At 47.1% G+C, this 21,963-nt stretch overlaps 1 protein-coding gene across 1 annotated transcript in view; it reads right to left on the bottom strand.

The window, feature by feature from the left end:
* Ric8a (ric8 guanine nucleotide exchange factor A) overlaps nt 1–19,879 on the bottom strand; it is a 45,334-nt gene extending 25,455 nt beyond the window's left edge. Inside the window, exons 1-7 of the mRNA XM_077704854.1 lie at nt 19,517–19,879; nt 16,413–16,460; nt 14,303–14,543; nt 11,504–11,573; nt 6,212–6,287; nt 5,533–5,585; nt 3,231–3,334 (exon numbers count right to left, since the gene is read on the bottom strand). Of these exons, the coding sequence (XP_077560980.1) occupies nt 3,231–3,334; nt 5,533–5,585; nt 6,212–6,287; nt 11,504–11,573; nt 14,303–14,543; nt 16,413–16,460; nt 19,517–19,597 (673 nt within the window). The 5' untranslated portion in view covers nt 19,598–19,879. The remainder of the gene's footprint in view (nt 1–3,230; nt 3,335–5,532; nt 5,586–6,211; nt 6,288–11,503; nt 11,574–14,302; nt 14,544–16,412; nt 16,461–19,516) is intronic.
* Nucleotides 19,880–21,963: the final 2,084 nt, after the last annotated feature.

Raw genomic sequence — 21,963 nt, 5'->3', positions numbered from 1 at the left:
CAAAAACAAAGCAACGGCGGAGGGTTGCGTATGCTAGCGCCATCTGGGAGGTTTGACGGCAGCAAGGCTGCAGAGCCGCATGGCACAGCGGAAGTTTGTTTGTTTGTATACGGGCCGTTACGACTTCATTGCAGACGTCACCAAAACACACGATTTGGCGGGAGAATCAATATTTTAACCTAAACTGATTAATTTGTCAGTGAATACGGCATCATTTGCTGCCGCACAAGCGCTGGGGACACTGTAAAACACGAAATTTTTCTAATAAAACAAACTTTTATTTTGTCTTCATGGCTCTTTCACGGTAGGTTAGAAAAACAGCCGGTGCCACGAACTAGGCGCAATCCCCTTACAAAACGCATGCATGCACTGTCGTTTGGGTCCGATGTCAGATGTAAAGTGCTTTCTACATTTTCTTCCTGTTTTGTGGCCACAAAATGTAATTGTATAAACACTGAGTGCTTGCAAAGTAAACTCCAGTTGGAAGTCAGCGTTGGTGCTGGCCTCCCCTTATTCGTCCTCATCCTTTGCACTGTTCTTTGCACTACGCACTAGCAACAGCTTTCACTGGTTTTTTTCCTTCGAGTTTTCTGTAGTTTTCTCGTCACAGCAGCTGCACTCTTTTCCCCCCACAACTGCCACGAAATTTTGTTACTAAAAATTCATTACCCAACATTCTCCAAAAAAGAAAACTTGCAAGAAAACTTGTCCATGAAGACAATGACAAAGGCTCTTTTTAGGCTAGGTTGTTATAACAAAGGGGATCGCCCTCTCCTACACCATGGCTGCACATAAATGCTGTGGAGCCCTTTTGCTGACTTAGCCATGAAAACTATGGGAGAGCATTACTCTTTTGCTGATGATACTGCATAATTTTGGATGAAACAGACATAATGGGAGAGACCATATGCTTTCTGGACACACTTTTGCAAATGCCAGCTTGGTACACACACTATCACCAATTCACATACGCAACATTTTCGCATTCATAAAAGAACATCACTAAAAATTTCAGCTTGAACGTAAAACAAGCAACAAAGGATGGTCGAGAGAAAACAAGGACACAATTCCGACCATCAACTGAATTTATTAACCATTAAGTGCACTGACAAAAGGCCGCCAATAAATTCAGCAATGTCTTCTCAACCTACTACCATTGTCAACGTTGAAGAAGAAATTTCCAGTTACCACGAACGAACTCATGCTATTCCAAGCAACCCCACCCTATCAAGAATCGCGAAAGAGGCAGGTCACTGAAACCCTGACCTGCAGCGAAATTTCCTGCCTACTGGTTACTGGATCCAGTACACTCAAGGTAAGTGTGCGAAGAGAACACCTTCGTGGCCGTGCCAAAACAGAAGTGACACACACAAGAAAGGCTGTGCCTCCCATCTGTTTGCCTGGTGTATGCAGCAAGTAAATGTTGTCGCCATACAGCACGTCTCTGGGAGCATTAATGCCCCATGCCTGTTTTTTCCTTTTTTCTCCTGTGTGGTGAAGCCCTGAAAGGCATGGCCGGGGGACCCATAAACAGGCCATGCAGACATGATACAAGTTTGTTTTATTCGAAAGATTTTGTGTTTAGTAGTGCCCCCAGCGCTTATGCGGCAGCAAATGACGCCGTATAAACTGAGAAATTAACCCTTTGAGGGTCACGGCCGTACATGTACGGCATCGGCAAATACTTTCAAAATTGTCAATGACGTACATGTACGGCGTTGCTTGTATCGTTAAAATGTGCGCCTTTTTCACCAACTTCTCTTTATTGGCATGTGCTGCCACACTTCGGAAATACATCAATTTTTTTTTTTGTGCCGGAGGCTTTTCTTTTTATGATTTACTTCAGCGGCGCCCCAGCTGTCGTTTGCGCAAGCACTAACAAGGGGGCGCACTGGGTATCGCCCACCTAAGGTTCTTACACCCACCTGGCGCCTGGGCGCCTCTCGCTTCCTGCGCATGCCACAGACCAAGGTCACGTGCGAAACTGATGAGGCTCTTTTCTCCTTTTTTTTTTGTATTTTATGACCAGTGCGCCGTCTATCGCTCCCGCATCCGGCCGCGCGCGCAGCGGCTGGTTTCGGTATCGTCCTCCGGGCGCTTCCCGCTTTTTGTGCCCGCGAAACTGATGTCTATATGATTTTGATTCACTCAAAAGGTGCCGGCTTCTTACTCTCTCGTTTTTATTTAGAATTTTTCTTGTGTTACTCATGAATAAACCACATATATGTAACAACATAAACAATTTTTTTGACACTTTGTGGTCACCCTAAAAAAATTACTATAATTTTTTCTCAAAATGGATTCATGCGAAGAATTTAAATCAGCAATAAAAAAAATTGACCCTGTGGGGTCACATTTGGTGAAAAAATTCGACCCTAAAAGGGTTAATCAATTTCGGTTAAAATTGTGATTCTCCCGCCAAATCGTGTGTTTGCATGATGCCTGCCATGAGATCACAAGGGCAGATATTCAAACAAACTTCCAGTGCATCATTCGGCTTTGCAGCCTTGCTTACTCTCAGCCCTCCCAGATGGCGCTACCACACGGAGCCGCAGACCGATGTCTGCCGTTGCTTTGTTTTTGACTGTTTTTGCACCTGGCGTGTTCTTGTTACGGCAGAAAGTAATCGGTTCGTGAAACATGGTGTTCGCTCGACAAACAGGGTCACATAAGACAACATCACTTACGCCAACGGCAAGTGTCGTGTAAGACAACCCCAAAGTGGCCCACTGCTGTGCAGCTAAAGCAAGCATGGTGCGCCCAGTAGCAACAGCAGTTAGCATCGGTACTTCGATTTTTACACGTATTTTCGTAACTTTCATTGTTTATCCCACATTCTTACTGCTGTAAGATGAATATGCATCACATTTAGGCGCAAATAGCTCCTTCGGCAAGCTTATCAGCCGTGCCTAATTTGCGTTTGCCTTTGCCAGCCTCACCCAACCACATAGTCGGGCACATATGACATCCTAAATTCTGTTGCGGAAAATGAGCCAGTGGGTCACATGGCCATTCCATTTTTTCCTAATTATATAGCTTATTTGAGTGAAGTGTGCGTTATGAGTGGTGTCAGCATGATTCTAACGAGGCAATCTTTCGAATTGACCAAACTTGTGCTTTGTCTGCATGGCCCCTTTAATGTCCTTTCCAAGTGCAGTACAAGCTGTTCGAGAGAACGAGCTCCCGGAGGCACGGTCCCGTATCCTGCACTGGCACACGCGAGCACTGACCTGGCGAGGCCGAGTGTGCGGTGCGCTCTTCACTGAGCTTGAGGATGAGGTCGAGCGTCTCCCTGAGGTAGATCAGGCCGTGCAGCTCTGTACGCAGTCGGGGTCTGCAACGAAAGGAAGTGTCCACCCAAACAAGCACAGTCAACTACCAGTGCCAAGAAGAGATGCAAGGACGAGTATGCACCAGCACCGTTGCGTGCACGTGCGTGTGTACATTGCACTCCAGAAGGCAAGGAAGCCCAAGATGGCAGCAGTAGCAGGTTGGAATGCAGACAAACAAAAAAGCAAAATGGAATATTTCCCTTCTTGAAAAACCCCCGGAAATCCCTGCTGCGGAACCCCACGCTCACGCAAGGCGTACCATTAACACTAGAAGATGACAAATGATACAGTATAATGAACCCTAGGGCAACTTCAGAGTCTTGCACTTGGCCCGGCCACAAAAGAAAAAAATGGACTCAAATGCGCATGCCACGAGTGCATTTTGTGTGGTAGGTTATGATGTAGCAAACAACCTTGTCAGCTGTTAAGCGTGGTCTACCACTTCTAATTGACAACTCAGCATTTAAAAAAAGAATAGCTAATAACTGAGTTACAAACAGCGCAGGAACAGGACGATACATACGTACTTACATACATACTTATATGCACAACACCTTGAAAATAAAGAAGACAAAGTAATATTGCGACCACACGACAATACCGAATGACATTTGAGGCGAATGACATTTAGCGGCTAGAGAAGAAAATTCTAGAGAAGAAAATTCTAGAAGAAGAAAATTCTATAAAGAAGAAAATTCTAGAGAAGAATACTAGAGAAGAAAATTCAGTAATAAACCAAAGAACACTGTTCCCAAAAACTGTTAGTAAACATATTTTCCCCTTCGTGTTGTTTTTCAAATAAAGACAAACAAGTACTAACAAAAAAACAAATCTCGTCCCCAATGCACGCGCTATTCTAACACGGATTTTTCGCAGACTTGTCTCAGCTTGCGATGCCTACTGATGTCACCTTAACTGGTGACTTTCTTATTTTTACTTGAAAAAAAATAATTCTTTGTTATGTTCTAAAAAAATATTATGCATGAAAACATTCTAGATGCCCTTTAAATATAATTCTGCGGTTTCGCGAGCTCGCTAATCGGCACCGCTGTCACTGGGGCTCTTCGATTTACACTCTCGGACTCACCGCGGATAGTCCGCAGGTAGTCTGAGGATTTCCCGAAGCCATAGGGATACATGGGAAAATCGAATGCCGGACTGCTTCTCGGGGAGTCCGCGGTGAGTCCGAGACTGTAAATCGAAGAGCCCCACTAGCAAATGACATTTGTTTCGCCGTGTAGACCCGCACGGCCAAACAGAATGTCATTATTAACAGCTAATGCCATTCGCTTTGAATGACATTAGATTTGCGGTGTGACAGGTTATTAGGCTAGCTATACGACGGAAATCCAAAGGCGCTAGCATGCAGTCCTTCCATAGCTACCTAGCTGCTCATGTCAGGCACCTGCTCTCCTCCTTTCTTCCATTACACCCTTCTAGTGCCAGAACCAAGGAATAAGCTGCGCACCTCTCGATATTGCCACAAACCATGTTTTGGGTTTGTTTGTTTATGTTTCGTTGTTGCCGACCGGCTGGGCCGGGCTATGTTATCTGTGTTATCCGTGGGCCAAGTTAAGCGCATGTTCTATTCTTTATGCCCCACGTGTTATCTCCTCAGATAGAGAGAGTGTCACGAACTAACGTAGAATAATCTTCTATGGGCTACAGTGTTCTGGATGCAATTCGACTGTTCGAGAAGCCCTCGCACCGAGAGATAAATGACCGCAGAGAAGACGCCGCGGCATTCGACTTGCCGACGCTCGCCTGCGCCCGTCACTTTGTTGACTGCTGCTTCGCCGCCTGTATATTCTTTGAGTTGCTAGGGGAGCACAAGTTCGCTCCAATACACTTGTTTTTCCTCGAAGACAACTGTGTCGTCTCTGGCTTCGTGACAATATTGAGTTCCAGCCATCCCCAAGAAATTTTCCCTGCTTTAGATGGGTAGATCCCGAGTTTTGTAGTGTGCACGCTCAAAAGGTCTTTCAGTTAATGCGGTAAGACATTCCTGGATCTGGATGACACACGATCGACCAGACATTTCAAAAGCCCTTCAGTTAGCCAATATTCCGAGTCAAAAAGGGTTTGAGTGAATAAGGTTGGTTTACCTGCATATTATTTAGACCCCATTTGCGTTTCAACCACCATTAATTCGAGAAACTCTAGAATCAACTCTAGAAATTCTAGGCCACAGAACCCTCACCTGGTGTCAGCACAGAGGGCTGTCAGCAGGAACAGCATCCGCATGTCGAAGAACTGAAACAGTGCGACAATAAACTCCACTGCCTGAGGTGCAACGACACGAAGCAGAACTCTACGGCTGCCAAACAGAATTTTATAGGCACCCCCACCCCCTGTCTACATAAGTCATCCATCTCACATCCTGGACAAAACTTTGCACGAAGATCTAGCCAGGTTGCACTGATTTGCCAACCTTCTCAAAGCAGCCACCTAAAACCTCACAATGGTGCCAATGTTTAGCCACATGAAAAAAATAATAATAATAATAATATAATAATAAAAAATAATAAAAAAAAGGCCCTGATTTTGAAGCAACGCTTCATGTGGCTGCGTAAAACCAAATTGTCCGGTGTACACAGAAAACTTCTTCCTGCCAAGCTGCCCACTTTGAGCAGAAAGAAAACAGAGCATTATTTTGTTTCCCTTTCATAAGCCTTCACGTTAGGTCAATGCGGTGACAATGTCATCTGCCTTGCTCACTTTGCGTCACACCCTTGAATGCTCCTCAGTGATTAGAAACGCCCAAAACATGCGTTTGAAGCAGATTCAAGCTCATAATAGTTCTTTCTACCATCGCCTCCAGTGGCCGCAACAAGCCAAAGCCAGCCGAAACCAAAATGACGTAGCCACAATCAACTCACCTTGACCTCGTGCGGCAAGTCCGGGCAGCCGTAGAGTTTGAGGCGCACCATGACGCCTTCCACACACCCGTTGTGGCTGCACATATATGCGCGCACGTACCCACAGTGCTCAAATGCTTCTTTTTCGACAGCCCAGAACAACACTACTCGCTTTATTCTGCACACTGTGATTGCATAGGTGCTCACTAAGGAAGGCACTGGCAAGAGTTTGCAAAACATACAACGCTCATTTTGCTCCATCGTTTGCCCCTTACGGTTGCTTACTTTCCCCGCAAAAGGAAAGCAGTGCTCCTAATGCATATGCATTTCAAGGATATTCACTTAAAAAACTGCCACCCCATCTGTAATGTACAGTAGAACACCATCGATACGTTCCCGGTTCATGCAATTTCCAAGTTACTACGCTCTCAATTGTGGCCACTCAAAATGCCCCACAGCACGTTTTCTTGGATGGTACGTTTCTCCCTCGCATTTTTTTTTTAATGTGTCCACGACGTTCTACTGTATTTCATTTTGCTTTTGTCAACAAAAGACATACGGGCCTTCATATTTTGGTACATGACTGCTTATGGCACCTCCTGAAAGAACCTCTTCTCAGCAGTGCACTTGTGTGAAGCAGTAAAACCAACGTTAAAGGGGCTCAAAGTATGCGACGGAAGCCAACTAAAAAGTAGCCCGGTTTTAGTACATTCGGCTTCCTGCGTTGCTTTCGTGCCTTACAGTGAAGCTTGCTAAAAAGAAAAGAAAAGAAAAGTACACATATATATATTATTATAAGGCGGTCACGAATATGAGGCGAGGGTGCAGTTTGGAGAGCCGAAAAAATCGCCTTATATATACACTGAGCGTCGACTACAAGGCAGGGTATGACTTTTAGACTACAGATTTTGGATAGAAACTTTGCCTTAAAGGAGCCATGACGACAAAATACAAGTTGGATTTATTCGAAAGACTGCTTAGTCCCGATAACAATGATAGCAATATCACCGCAATCTTCGAACAAATAATGGAGATATGAAAGAAAACATGTGAAGCAGTCGCGACCCCCTAGCCAATTTCTCGCAACTTTTCTATGATGTCACGGAACCTTGTTTGTGCAATTGGCGGCCGCCTAACTGACCTGTCGCGACGACACATGACTGGGCGTCTGTAATGGGGCCTCTAGTTCCACTTGACCGCATAACTTGAATGCTAACGTGCAGTTAACGCACTGAAAATTATGTTTTATTGGTGGCCCATATGACGTCATTCTTGCTCGTAACACGTCACTGTGGCGCAAAATTTGAAAGTTTTTATCTACTTCTTGCTTTTTTTTCGTTAAAAAAACATTTTTCGTAGCTGTAATGGAGCTGAGTGAAGTACTGAATCCTAGTTCTTTCAAATTAAACGAAGTTGTATTTTCTCTTCATGGCTCCTTTAAATTCAAATAAATATGGTATGCTGTCTGGGTTAAAAAACGACTTTGACAAGAGGCGAGGTGAAAGCAGAACAAAGACAGAACATAAATAAGAGGCTGTACATAAAATCTCACGACAGTTAGTGAGCCATAGAACACCCAGGAGGGCTCTGCATATAAAGTGGTGTGAACGCTAAGGCACTGTCGGTGAATTCCTTTCGGAACACAGCTGAACAAAAAAGTTCGGAACACAGCTGAACAACAACACCACGGAGCGTCATGGCGAAGTCGCGGAACAGCGAGAGCAGGGGAGTGTGGAATACGTTTAGTGCTTTGTTCGCACGCCGCCAAAACCAGCTGGAACGGCAAAGACCATGGAAGAAGTGTGGAGTGCGTATTGCGCTTTGTTCGCACAATGCAATGTTTTTATGGCGCAAAGTTTGTTTTGTGTTCAGTAGGTGGCACACCGCAAGCACGCAATTTTTAAATTGTGAGCCACCGCATTCGCGCTCACGTCTCCGGCTAGTGTTGAGATTTCTTTTTGTTGCGTTTTTAGCATTTCTGTGCGTACTGTGGCGTAATATCAAGTTACTGCGATCGTCTACAACATCAGAAACATATCCCCGCTGCATTTTTTATTCAAAGTGACAAAAAAAGTAAATTCTCAAGAGGAAAAGTGGGGGAAGGGTTTATTACGTGAGTGGGTTCATTATGCGAGTACCGTATTTATTCGAATATAAGACGAGGTTTTTTTCCAAAATGTGCGGTCTCAAAGTCATACCCCGCCTTATATTCGAAGCTCAGTATCCCGTTATGCCGATTCTGGTGTGAAGTTTTGGTTTCCACCTTCCAACCATTTCCAAGCTTCCAAAAGAGCCCGACAACACTGTTGGAAATGTAACAAAGAGATTTCAGAATAAACGCATAAAATTTTACACAAACGCAGGTTGCAGATAGTAATTACCGAGTTTCGGCAACTGCAAGGGTATTGAATACAGCAGAGGCCATGGCAGCAGACGCATTCGACCATGTCAACGAGCTGAGCCAGCAGTAGCCGCTCCAAGCCAGTAGTAGCCGCAAAGCATGTAAACAAGTCGGGACGCCATTTTGCATTTTTTGTTAGAGCTCTCGGACTCCCTGCTGCAAGATTTTCTTTCCGTGTGCTTGTTTCATGCGACCAGCGCAATGGCGAGTCGTCGTTGCCACTACGATGCTGCCTTCAAGAGGAAAGTCATAGCAGAGGCGGAAGTCACTGGAAACTGCGCGGCGGGTCGAAAGTTTGACGCTCTCGAAAACAACGTGCGTCGTTGGCGCAAACAGAAGACATCGCTCTTAGCATGCACCGTGACGAGGAAGGCTTTCCGCGGCCCACGAAAGGGAGCGTTTCCCAAAGTGGAAAAAGTGCTGACGGACTTCGTCAAAGAGAGAAGAGGCCGCGGTTTGGCCGTTACTACCGACATCGTGCAGATGAAGGCGCGCGAAATGGCGAGAGAGCATGGCATTCCCGCTTCAAAGCCAGCCGGGGCTAGGTGCAGAAGTACATGAAGAGGGCCGGGCTTTCGTTGTGAAGGCGGACCTCCGTGATGCAGAAGTTGCCAGGAGACTATGAAGAAAAACTAATTTCCTTTCAAAGATATGTTATCAGCCTGCGACGCGTCCTACTTGGGCAGATTGGCAATGCCGACGAAACTCCGATTTTTTTTGACATGCCGTCGGCCCAGACCATTCACCAAAAAGGTGATCGCCAAGTGAGCCTGCGCACTACAGGCAACAAGAAGGCTCGGATAACCGTGATGTTAGCCTGCACCGCCGATGGGCGGAAGTTGCCCCCCTTCATCATCCTGAACAGAAAGACTATGGCAAAGAACGAGGTGTTCCCGCAGAACGTCCACTTTCGTTGCCAGGAGAAAGGGTGGGTGACGGAAGAGCTTTTTCTTGACTGGATAAAGTCGGTGAGGTGCCGGAGACAAGGGGCACTTCTCGCCCGGAGGTCAATGCTGGTGCTCGACGCCTTCCGCGGGCACTTCACGGAAGGTGTGAAGAAGCTCATGGACAACCAGACGGAGCTGGTCGTCATTCCGGGGGGCATGACGAGTCAACTACGGCCGCTTGACGTTTGCCTTAACAAGCCCTTTAAGGTACACATGAGACGGCTGTACAACGAATGGATGGCGTCTGACACTGTGGCCCTGACGCCGTCGGGACGTCTGAAGCGGGCGTCCCCGTCTATGCTCGCCCAGTGGGTGGTCGACGCTTGAGCAGCAATCCCCGAAGCCATGGTTGCGGCATCGTTCCGCAAGTGCTGCATTTCAAATGCTCTTGACGGTGCCGAGGACAATGACCTCTTTGAGTGCGCAAGTGACAAGGAAGATTCGGATACCACCACCTCTGAAGACAGTTTCTAAGTTGCATTTTCGTCTCACTTCAAATAAATCCCGTTGTGCGCAGATAGTTCATGAATACTTGGTGTCTGCTGTGCTGAAAGGTAAGGAATTTAGTTGCCTTTTTTCTTTTGGTATTTCGCCTTATATTAATGTGCAAACTTTTTTCTTTTTCTTGGGTCCTTCAACCCCCCCTCGCCTTATAATCGTGACCGCCTTATATTCGAATAAATACGGTAAATACGGTATGTTTAACAAGAATACCTGGGTTCATTGGATTTTTTAATAAGGGGCTCTATGGCCTCATATATTTGGAACGATCCAGTGCCCCCGCAGAACTAACTGGGAAAACAAAACCAAAAACAAAACAAAAAAAGGTTGCATAATTTGAAATTGAACTAACAAAAATCTCAAATGTCTATCAAAGCCAGCACATCCCGTAATTAAATCAAAAACAAAAAAGAAGGTAAAAAACAACCACAAAAACAAAAACCTGCAAACTAGCTAATGAAATTATGAAACAAAGCCTTCCTCAGTTGCCAAAAATAAAATGTAAGGTTGAATACTAACTTTTAAATGGATGTGGGCTTGACTCTCTAGACATAGCAAGCAATGGCCTGTATTTTTGCTATTGCCGATTTCACCCCAGCTGAGAAAATTTAAACTGCAATTAATTATTTTTCCGTACCCTGCACACTCGAGAGAAAATACCGTATTTTTGCACGTATAACCCGCCGCTGAATATAATCCGCAACCCCACTTTCAGCCCGCCAGAAAAGAGAAAAAAAATCCCCGCATATTGCCCGCACATTTGATACAGGAAAGGCTGCACCAAAACTACTGCTCAAGCAACAGATCACATACTATGCAGACAGAAAAAGCGTAAAACTCAGTCTTTAGAGTGCGCTCGTCCTTGTTTTTTTTTCTTCTTTGTCCTTGTATGTTTTGCGCAGTCGCTGCCATGAAAATCTTAGTCAGTGCCACTGCGTAGGAGCTTCACGGCACAGCGCGCATTGCCGTGAAGGTGCACTAAAGGAAAAACCCTGCGTATCATCCGCACCCCTACTTTGCCATTGAAATTTTCGCATTTTTGGTGTGGGTTATGCACGCGAAAATACGGTAAAACTTACCTATAACACCTCAAAGTGTACATCGTTAGGCACATGAGGCATAAAAGAGTGGTCAAACTTTCCACCTTGCAATCTACCGGACATGTACACAATCCCCTAGTAATGTCGCGCACGTTTCATTGATGACATTTCATTGAGCTGTTTACCAGGCACACAGAAAAGCATGCACAATAGTTTCACAATGCTCTGTGTACTGCTGAAGGTGTTTCAAACCTAAAACCAATGAAACTACAATCAGCGGTTAAAAATATTGGTCAACAGGTGTTCCTTTTTCATTCCACATGGACGTTTTCATTTCAGGAACCGCACCACTTCACTGTGCATTCACAACTGCGACCCTCCTACTGACGCCACCATATGAGCTGAAGCCCACCGTGGTGCTCACCTGCACGTCTGCTGCACCTGGGAGCTGTTGTAGATGAGGTTGCACAGGGTCTTCAGTGCCTCCACCACCACTGCGTAGAATGAAAGAAAAATTGATTGATTGATTGATTGATTGATTGTGAGGTTGATTGGTTGGTTGGTTGGTTGGTTGGTTGATTGATTGATTGGATTGATTGGACTGATTGATTGATTGATTGATTGATTGATTGATTGATTGATTGATTGATTGATTGTGAAGTTTAACGCACCGATGGTACACAGGTGAGTAGGCTTGCAAAAGTGGAGGGCTCTGGATTAATTTTGACCACTCAGGTAACGTTCCCGTGTGCCAAAAAAAGATGGGTCAAGAACTACTCGAACAATAAGGGGTACTTCTTGTTTTTGAGGTGACTATTTTGTAAACTATTTTGTAAACTTAGCGATAAAAACAGTAACACAGACAGACATGCCTTGTTTCATCCGTTGCTGTTTGCTTCAGTTGCTCTGCTTCACTTATTTGAAGGGTCACTCGGAAAAAAAAAAGAGACCCACACTTCAGTGCTCTTCCAAACTTTCACTAGGCAACATTTCAAGTCACTGTGTGTGCTCCTCAAAATTGAATTCAACATAATGGCGCGAACGAACTTCCAGTCAAAGTGAAGGTAGCCCAATTTTTGCAAGGTGTGCTTGCTGTTGCAGGCACAGTTAGGCTACATACAAAGCATGCCCTGTAGTGGGGGCCATCGAGATAAAAACAGAACATCGTTTAATTTGAAATAAAAGGCCTCTAAAACTTGCTCAGTTGCATATCCACCCACAAAAGATGCCTCTATAACAGAAGAAAAAAAAACACAAGAAATAGTACTACTAGGAAAATTTTTAGTTTCGTGCTCCATGACGTGACGCACTGATGCAATAAAGGGAGCATTAAAAATGCAGCTCTGTTAACTCTACATCAGCATTGAGGCGGTGCAATCGAATGGAAGTACAGCGATATTTCTTGACGGTGGCTTTGGTCGTTGGATCGCACAAACAAGACCGCCATTGTCGGCTACAGCAGAGGGATCATTGGGCGACCCGCCCATGGACTACTGCCCACAAATAGAATGGCGCGGGCCCACATTAGGTGGTTCCCGGCGCACATGGAAACCACTCTGGGAAGGACGCCAAACCGCAACGAGGAAGCGGACAGAACTGCGCGCGAGCTCGCACACCGCGCAGTCACCTCGCCCCCTCTCTTGCGATCGGAAGGCAACGACGAGGAAAACGAACCGCACCCGGCATTGAGCTTCGGTGAAGTCCTTGCCTGGTATCGCGAACAACGCCGACAAGCACCGAAGCCTCATTCGCTTCTGAGTAGAAGTGAGGGAGTGTTTCTTCGGCAGCTGCAGACTGGTACAGCGCTCACGCCAGCTCTGGCGCGACACATCTGTCCGGACCTCTACCAGAGTGACGTGTGCTGTGTGTGTAGTGTGGTGCGCGCGGACCTGCCTCACATAATGTGGGGGTGTGACGAACACAGAGTGAGGGGTTACCCACCGGAACTACCACAACATGTCGTGCAAAATATGAACTCCCCGACTAGGGAGCTCCAACTCATGGTGATCCAGCAGCTGGAGACAGCTCTGGCCAGGCAGAAGCGCGGGCGGCTTCCCGATCACGTCAATGGTCGGACCCCCCAGCGCCGACGCCTCCGGCCGGACGCGGCCCCGTCTCCGGATCGGCTTTAACACCAACAGCCGACGGTGAGGGCGGAACCCTGTGTGGTGATCCCCCTCACCGATAGTGCAGGATAACCAATAAAAGTCCTTTCTCTCTCTCTCTCCCCCTGTGAAGTCACCAAGTCCCGGCAAGAAAGTGGGTGACAAGTCAACACTGCCCCCCAACTGCCTTCCTTAACCTCTTCTAGCCTGAATTTAGCACTTTTCCTAGTCTGCTTATAAGGAAGCCACAGGAGAACTTTTACACATGCTGGGGTTTTGGGAACAAAGTTATGACTATCGCACGAAAACATAACAAGGGGTCATAATAAACCAGTGCATGGTTATTTTCTTCAGGAACAAATTATTTGCGCCAACTCCGTGTGTTATTCAATGAAGTACCTATTGCGCAACATTTTTTTTGCAACCAAAATACCTACATTCATTGAATACATACAAGTTTCAGTGGCTGATCACAGATGAGCAGGGATTAATGGCATAAACCGGAGAAATGACAGTAGTCAGCACTTTACTGAATGGGAGGTATACGATGCTACTTGTGCCATATGTTGCTGTCCTTGAGTGGATTCCATCTGAGTGCGGGCGTGACAGCTACCAATTCTTTGTTCTGCTTGCGCGGCTTGCAATTGGTGTGATGTGAATGCACGACAACCGGTCATAAAAAAGTTAATAGAGAGATAGCAGAGCGGAGGACCGGACCCGGTACGGTACCCAGTACATCTGCACATGCACACAACCAGTTTTTCCAACACTGCGCACGTGCAGTTGCGCCGGTCACCCACCAAGCACCGTACCGGGATCAGTTCTCCGCTTTGCTATAACTTCCTAATATCTAGGGCACAAATTTTGTGATAAAACCGGTATCGCTGTCAGCGGGACACAACCATCTTTTTAACGAACCGAATTGGTGTTCTGTCTTTGTGTTTGTGGTCCCTCTAAAGAAGGGCGTCACATTGAGCATTCAGTAGGTGGCTACCATCGAGAGTTGCTGACCCACCCTGGACCTTTAGGAAAAGGGAACTTGAACGCTTCTCGGCAGCCAAGCTTGGAGCAACTCCATCGTCGCCAACAGGGAAAGGAGTGAAGTGGCGCTCACTCACCGTCAGCGGGGAAGTCCTTGGGCAGCCCCTCTGCCTGTTCCGCCTCTTCCTCCTCCTCCTCCCCCTCCTTGCCACAGCCTGTGAGCCGTGCGAGGCGCACCAGGGCAGAGAGCACGTCGGCCGAGAAGACGGCCTCCAGGTGGCTTCGGTCACGGCTGAGCAGCCGCAGGGCCTCCAGGCAACGGCAGCCCACCGGGGAACCTTCGGCAGAGGCCAGCTGCAGGAGACGCTCCACCAGCCGCTGTGCCAAGGAGGAGGGGGAGACCGCAGAGTTTCATACTAATATCTACTAGAGGGGCATCTGGTGCCAGTGTCTAGGGGAGGCATGCTTCAGCGAGCGTTCTGCCATGTACCGGGCAAGCACGTCCCACTTATCCTTGGCACGGTTCAAGAACAGGCTTATAAGTTGGCTCTGGCTGCAAAAACGCACCAATACTACTGTAAAAGATTATTCAACTTTGTTTTGTTATTTGAAGTTGAAGCTCCGAAAAGATTTATGTCAGGGATTACTTAGAAGCTTACAAAGAAAAAATTGTCACTCTTTGGCTGCGTTCCAATTCGGGGACAGCTTGGTAGACAGGCTACAAATCAGTCAAATCAGACGTCTAAAGGAACCAGAATTGGAACAGCGCAGCGGTCACCAACGCAGACGACAACTTTGTAGCAGACATGTTGAGTAACGCAAGCTGCAGGTTTCGTAAATAATATTACCGTTATTATTACAAGCATTATGTAATTTAAAAACTAAACAAAAGCATGTTCACCACTAGTAAACTAAACTATTTGTCACAATTTTGTCACAACATTAACACAAAAAGATGGCGCTGGCGTCGCTTAGTAGTTTAGACAGGAAGGTAGTCTGCATCGTTGCTGACTTCGATGCTGCCTCTTCGAAGCCGTCTTCGTTGACTGCTTCGTTCGAATTGGAACGGGGCTTAACATGGCGGACTGTCCGCGAAGACGGCGACGAAGCTGTCCAAAGGGCAAATTGGAACGCACCCTTAGTGTATTAATTTTGGCTTTGGCTTTTAAGCCACAAGAAGCCATGTGGCTAGCCAAGCCGAGTAGGCGAGGAACGTCGCTAGCTGCAATGGGAGCGCCCACGACAGCTCACGACTACAGCGCGAGATTTCCCTCTAGTATACATTAGTAGGAAACTCTACGTGGGAGATAGTGCACTCAGCCATGCACCCAAAGCTAGCAGCAGCAACAAACTGGCTTTGCAAAGAGCCACCAACCTCACACACTTGATAGATCGAGCCAAGGGGGAATGCAAGGCAACAATCGCCCCTCCCCACACGAAAGCACATTTCTAGATTTACTATCCTGTACTTGGTTCCTCAACTGACAGTGAACCTTTCCACAAAGTTTGGTTGATTACACCTGCAGCATAGAAAAAGGTAAAAAAAAAATTTGCTACTACAACCGTGGCACGTGTGTTCCACCAGAGCATGGCACACAGATGGCAGCTTTCAAGACAGAGCCTTTTGAAATGTTCTGCAATGAGGCAACTGCCCATGTGAGCGTTCTTTGAGCCTCTTGACCCACTTACGCCCTCCCATCACAAGTGGCGTAAAACAGAAAACTGCCTGGAAGATCAAAACAGTGCCACTGAATAATCTGCTACAAAAGCGATGTCTGCTGATGCTAAGGGCACACGCACGGTCCCAGATTTTTAACTCCAACTGTTTCGGATGTATCCATACATTGCCATATTCAGCCCCCCTGAGTAACTAAACAAGTTCTCAACAAAATGCACTAATTTTTGAGGGTAGTAGTGCAAGTGTGCTGACATTATGCATGCCCAATGGTATTCCTCTCTATTAAGCCACGCAAACGTTACTGCATTTTCCTGTCTCTTTTAGCCTCGCTTTCGCAGCCAGATGAAGAAACCCATTTGGATAACACCAACTCACTTCTGTCACGCAGCTAAATGGAGTGTTTTCGAAACACCCATAAAGCCTCATCTTGGTTCATGCTGAATTGGAACAGTGGCCACAAGTGGAGACCTCTCAAAGTGGTCAACTTCTGTTCTTTCTATAGACGCCAAAACCCGACCACACACCTTGAAACCCTGACAACCACAGTTTGAGGTGTGTGCGTGACTCACCTGCCGATCGTCCAGGCTCAGGTCCGGGAACGTGAACGCCTGGGCGTGCTGCATGTGTAAGGCGCCACTGTAGATTATGCTCAACCACAACATAGAGACTACGTTGCGTTTGGAAGAACTTAAAGGGAGCCAAACAATCGCTTTTTGTGGAGTGCTTGTCCCCTGGCTCATATGAAAGCCAGCATTTCATTTCGTGGGGTAACCGCAAGGAATTTACAAATAAATTGACTGAAATAATCTTAATTTGGCGCTAAACTTTGTGTAGTCTGAAAGGTTGCGCCATGTAGTGTACAAACATGACACGACTGTTCGTATACAAAACACTCCATTCATTTTAATCCGTGATTTAAAAACTGTATTAAGTAATGGAAAGACTTCACTTTATTATTGTTTTAGCCAGGGACAATCTTTAAATAGCTCTTTTCATCTCGCGTACAGTTAAAGGCATGCTGAGTTAAAGGCAAACTGCGCTCTTACTGAAAGACCCAGATTGTTTTTTTTTTATTAGATACACACTACAGCAGGCTTATGGGACAGAGATAAACCTTTGAAGTAATAATTTTAAATTAACCATGGGAGATGTCTGCTTTTGGGGAACGCTCAGACGGTTTGCTTTAAGAGGCACGTGCGTGACGACTCCACTCATTGATTTTAGGCGCACTTTTACAACGCACGCTTGTGCCAAAGATTGCGGTCATTTCCGCTAATTCCTGAAGATATTGGTCCGGCAACACTGGAAAGGACTCTGAAACACCCTCCACTGACAGTACACAGCACGCACTAGAGTTTTGTACAGTCTAGTTCGAATAAAAAATTCAAGCAAGAATTCTGTAAATGCCATCATAATCCGCACAGTTATTACGTATCAAAAAAGCCCATAATTATGCGCTTTTTATTCTTTTCACCAAACAGCAGAAGGTAGTGCGTCGCTGCCTTGTAAAGGTGAAAGGCCTGGTCATGCATACATTGGCGAAAACTTAGTTTAAAGCCTGATTATACTAGGATGCCTTGATTTGCAACGTCCTTGCGGCCAGATTGTCTAAAGCGCCTGAAACTATGCTCTACAATTTAGAGGTATGGTAGCAACTTCTGTTGTAGGCGCAATGAAGCATCCTCCTATAACACCAACAGTAATTGCTCACAGCTAAGGCCCCCCCATCACACAGACCGTTCGAATCCCATTCAGCTTCAAAAACATCTTGCTGGCTTGCTGGCAAAGACTGTACCGCTTTCAGATTTTCGCCATAATTGTCGGCAGCAAAATGCCACTTATAAATGCAAGCAGATTTTCCCTCGTTAATGGGGAAACATGCAAATCGTGCAAAGCCACTTTGTTGAAGTCACTGGCAAGCTGGTACATCCAACACATCGTAGGAAAAACCTGTCATGCAAGCAATAACAGCAGATGAGCCCAGTGGCCGCTGGGCAGTTAGCATTTGTTGTTCCCCGAAAGATTTCAATGAAGAGCCTATGATTGCCCCACGTTCAAGAATTCCCCTTGCAAAAGCCATAAAACAGTAGTCCTGCGTCTCAAGAAGTTTTTTCCGCAATGGTCCCATGGCACATTATTCTTAGGACAGCACTGATAGGTCTCCTCAATTTCTCCGATAGGCCTGCACTATCAACCAGCTCCCGTTAATGAACATGGCACGGTTTTTTTTGTTTTGTTTTTGCGCCTGATTCTGCACCTCCGCGGCTTCAAGTGTGGATAAGCCATGAACACACCCGCAACACTGGTGGATCAGACAGTTAAGTTCAGATAACGCAAGATGAATGGAAGAGGGTTCACCACCTGAATTGGTTCATGTAATGTGGGCAAATCAAACGGATGTAATGTTCACATGTGAAGCATGCCCCATACCGTTGTTCAGGCCCTTTCAAAACCACCAGAACAAATTATTTTAATGCAGTTGAGGTGGACGCTGCCAAGAGCAAACATGAGCACATTAAAACTAAGATGTCATAAAACAACACCTCAAGTTCCCTGTTTGTTCAAGCTATGTAAAGTCAAAAGCTTTATGACAGGGGAGTGCGTGCCACTCAGTACATGTGCAAAAGGCTTGCGACGGGCTGACGCACTCTCGTAGTTTGCACGTTTGGCAGACCTACTGCCAGATAGCAGTTGATAGCACGGTTGTCTGCTCCAGTATGTTGCGTCACGATATCATGAAATGATCGCAGGGTAGTCACATGCAAATCAGGTACATTTTATCAAGCTGCAAAACAGGGTGAACATCGTCAAACGTTTGTTTTTCGCTGTCGAACTGGGTTTTCTTTTTTGGCCAGGCCATCACTGTAACTGCCACCCGTTTCAAAGGGAAAGGCACCACTGCACCATCATCATCATCAGCAGCAGCACGCGCTCAAGTGTTTACTGTCATTAAGCTTTTGACTGTACCACCAGGTGGGGGACTTAATTCAAAAGGTTGCGGTTTTGGCCAATTGGTGAACTGGGACGGTTAGATCTCAATCCTGGCGTAAGAATAACTCATAAACTGGAAGGCAATGAAAACGTTTGTCGCTTGAGGTGGGGTAAGTTCGGTGAAAAACAAGCCGCACAGTGTTGGCACAAGGCAAAAAACGCGGCTTTTGACCCGTAGGGCCTGTACCCACACCTGATATGCGGCTTTGAAGTTGGTGAGCTTGTGACAAAAGGTCGCTGACTTTCGTGTACCGTTGGTGTAAATGCCCATTGGGAACGGACACAGGATACGAAGTGCGGTTAAATCAACCGCCTGTCTCGACGGTCGGAAATACGTGAACGCTTAGGGCTGCAATGAACACTGCCTGCTTGCGTTACAGTGACGCGAAATCTCGTCCCGAACATGCCGCCCCACAGACTTGGCAACCAGACAATCTCTGCAGAAAAAGAATTTCAGAAGACAGAAACTATGCAGCCCAATTTGTGAACTAGCCGTACAAATGTTCTTTTCACACACACTTCATCAGCGCTGTGGTGTGCGACCGAAGTCCTGGGTGCAAATGGTGTAAACGTGTAAACACGCCAAGGCAGCAACACATGCTGCCGGCAAGGGCTGGTTATGAGCGCGGATACGTCGGCGTACAAAGTCCTCCTAAGGGTGTGCGCTTACTCCGTGGCTTACCTTGGCGTTAAACTCATCGAGAAGCTGCGCAACTTGGTCGTTTGGAGCACTCAGCAATCGGTCCACAATTGGAGGCCCCATCGCGGGCTAAAACACGGAGCTCGAGCTCCACAGCCCCTAGCAAGCGGGCAGCGCAGTCGAAACGCTGGGGCTCAGCTTGCTTGCGCCTGGAGAATGGAACTGCTTCGGCGACTTGTCCTTCACGGAGCGTTCCGGGACTTTCTGTCACTGTAGCGGCACACAAATCTTCATCCACGGCGCACAGAAAGCACCATGGAAAGCGTCTCCGTTCACGGCCTGTGCGCGGCCGATGTATAGCCACCAAATACACACATAGCCCACCGTCGCCCGCTCGCTCAACGACTGCTTTGGACTGGATTGCGCAATAATAAGAATGCGTGGTGGCGCTGTACCCAGTTGGCGTACCAGCCTGCCAGAAAAGGGTGTCCCTATTCGCACGCCCCGTGGGAACAATTTTTATTTTTAGTTCGCACGCCGCGTGCCAACAATTTTTATTTCTAGTTCGCACGCAACTGAAAGGGAGAGGAGGAATACCCAGTTCACTGTTCAGCCAGCCGTCCAGCAGACGACTCTGTGGAAGTGTGGGAGGCCTCGTGTTTGTGCTGCTACAGGGGCTGAAAAGAAAATTGGGACTGTATTGCAACGCTACTTGTGATACATTCAAGCAGTGCTCAGAGATCTGTCTCAGTTTGGCGGGTGGATTTGTGACGACGGCGAACGGTATACCGATGTTTGTTGTCCCGCGAAGGTTTGCGTCGTCTCAAGTGTGCGTTCGTGTTACGTGCCCAGGGAGTGTCATTTTCTCAGCGCATGTGCCAGCTTGACGCGGTGGGCAAATCGGCTGCCTACGCAAAAAGTTATGTCAACGCCTCCTAAAAATGCGCCATTGGCATTGGAGGCAAGTGAGTCAGTAAAAAGGAAGTAAAAAAATTACGCCCACCTCCCCTCGCGGGAACCCTGGTGTGATGCGACGCTGAAGGGGCTTCCATTGTGCGTTTCCGTTGGGTCGATTACTCGAATTGCGTGAGCAATCGTCGGGTAATGCGAGAGAGAGAGAGAGAGAGAGAGAGAGAGAGAGAGAGAGAGAGAGAGAGCATAGCGCGGACGACCGTCGACTGAGAGACCGGCCGGAGCGCGGCACTCCGCCTATATGCGCAGCGCGCCAGAAGGAGAGGAGACCGCGGAGAGAGAGGGCGCTGCACATGCGCACAGCGCGCTTGCGCCGCGCGAGTGCGCTGCGCCACGCGCCAACACCACCTAGACTATAAAGCCGAAATTCTCTTTTGCGCGACGCGGCCTACGTCATCGGGCTGGGGCGGGCGGGGGCTGATTGAAAAAGTCGGCTTCTTGGCAAAGCACATGGTCGTCTTCCCTGCAAAGCCCAAATACTTTTCTGCTGGCGTCGCCTGCAAGCTTTTCCGTGGGCCCTGCCACCCCTTCCTTTGTCCCCCGTCCCGGCGCAGGTAGGTACGTGCAGGAGCAGAAAGACGGCCATTGTCGCGAGACACGTTAATTGCCTCCCGATGGGGCCCACAAAAGCCCAACGAGAAGGGGACGAAAAGAAAAGGCGCGCCCACTCAGCATAACTTCCCGGCTTATCCTTCGTAGTGGCTGGGCGGCAGGGTTCACTAACCACAACTTCCCAGAATTTTCATAGCCACCCCTCACAACAAGTTTCCTTCAGGGCAAAGAGGTTCAAGTAGTGCCACATAGCATGCCCGTGTTTGTGTCAGTTCGCGCAGTGACAATAAATATCGATGTATATTTTGCGGTAGAATGAGAACAGATTGTTCGGTAAATTGTGGACAAAGATAACGTAAAAGTTTATAAGTTACAGCTTTTATTTGCAAGCAAGTTTGACGGAGGTTGAATGATACCTACCCCGCACTATTTTCGACAGCGCATGTAAACTGAAAGTGCTGTGTTCTCAGTCAGCTTTTTTTTTTCTCACTGCACCCACGTGCATGGTACTGCGCGTATGATCCTGACCACGCTTCTTTTCGTGTCTGTCATTTGTCATTCTGCCGGGATGGTGCGCACTATATTTGATGCCGAGCAAGTGATCAGTTCCGTGGTGTCGAGGAAATTACACACCAGAGTGGAAGTGACGGTGTTTCGGTTTTCTCAAGAGGACGAGTAGCGACGAAAATGGATACGTGCAATACGCCGAGAAGACTTTCCACCTACACTGAACTCCAGGGTGAGCTCCTGCTGAAGCATGTGCTGTGGTGCAGTACAAACATTCTGCTTAAGAACTTCTGTTGCCGACTGAATGACAAGATCGCGGACGCTAGCGCAAAAACAAAAGAAAGAAAGCTTCAAACGCTGAGCAAGTGAGTCACTGTGTTCACAGCAGCACTGGTGTTCTTTTAGTGCAATAAATCCGTTTAAAGTCATCATAAATGCATTTGTAGTGTTCGATCTGC

This window comes from Haemaphysalis longicornis, unplaced genomic scaffold, assembly GCF_048455015.1.
Source record: "Haemaphysalis longicornis isolate Haplotype H1 unplaced genomic scaffold, Haemaphysalis longicornis Haplotype H1 scaffold_3, whole genome shotgun sequence".
NCBI lineage: Eukaryota > Metazoa > Arthropoda > Arachnida > Ixodida > Ixodidae > Haemaphysalis > Haemaphysalis longicornis.
The sequence above is the reverse complement of the archived record's forward strand: the minus strand, read 5'-3'. Positions and strand labels throughout refer to the sequence as shown.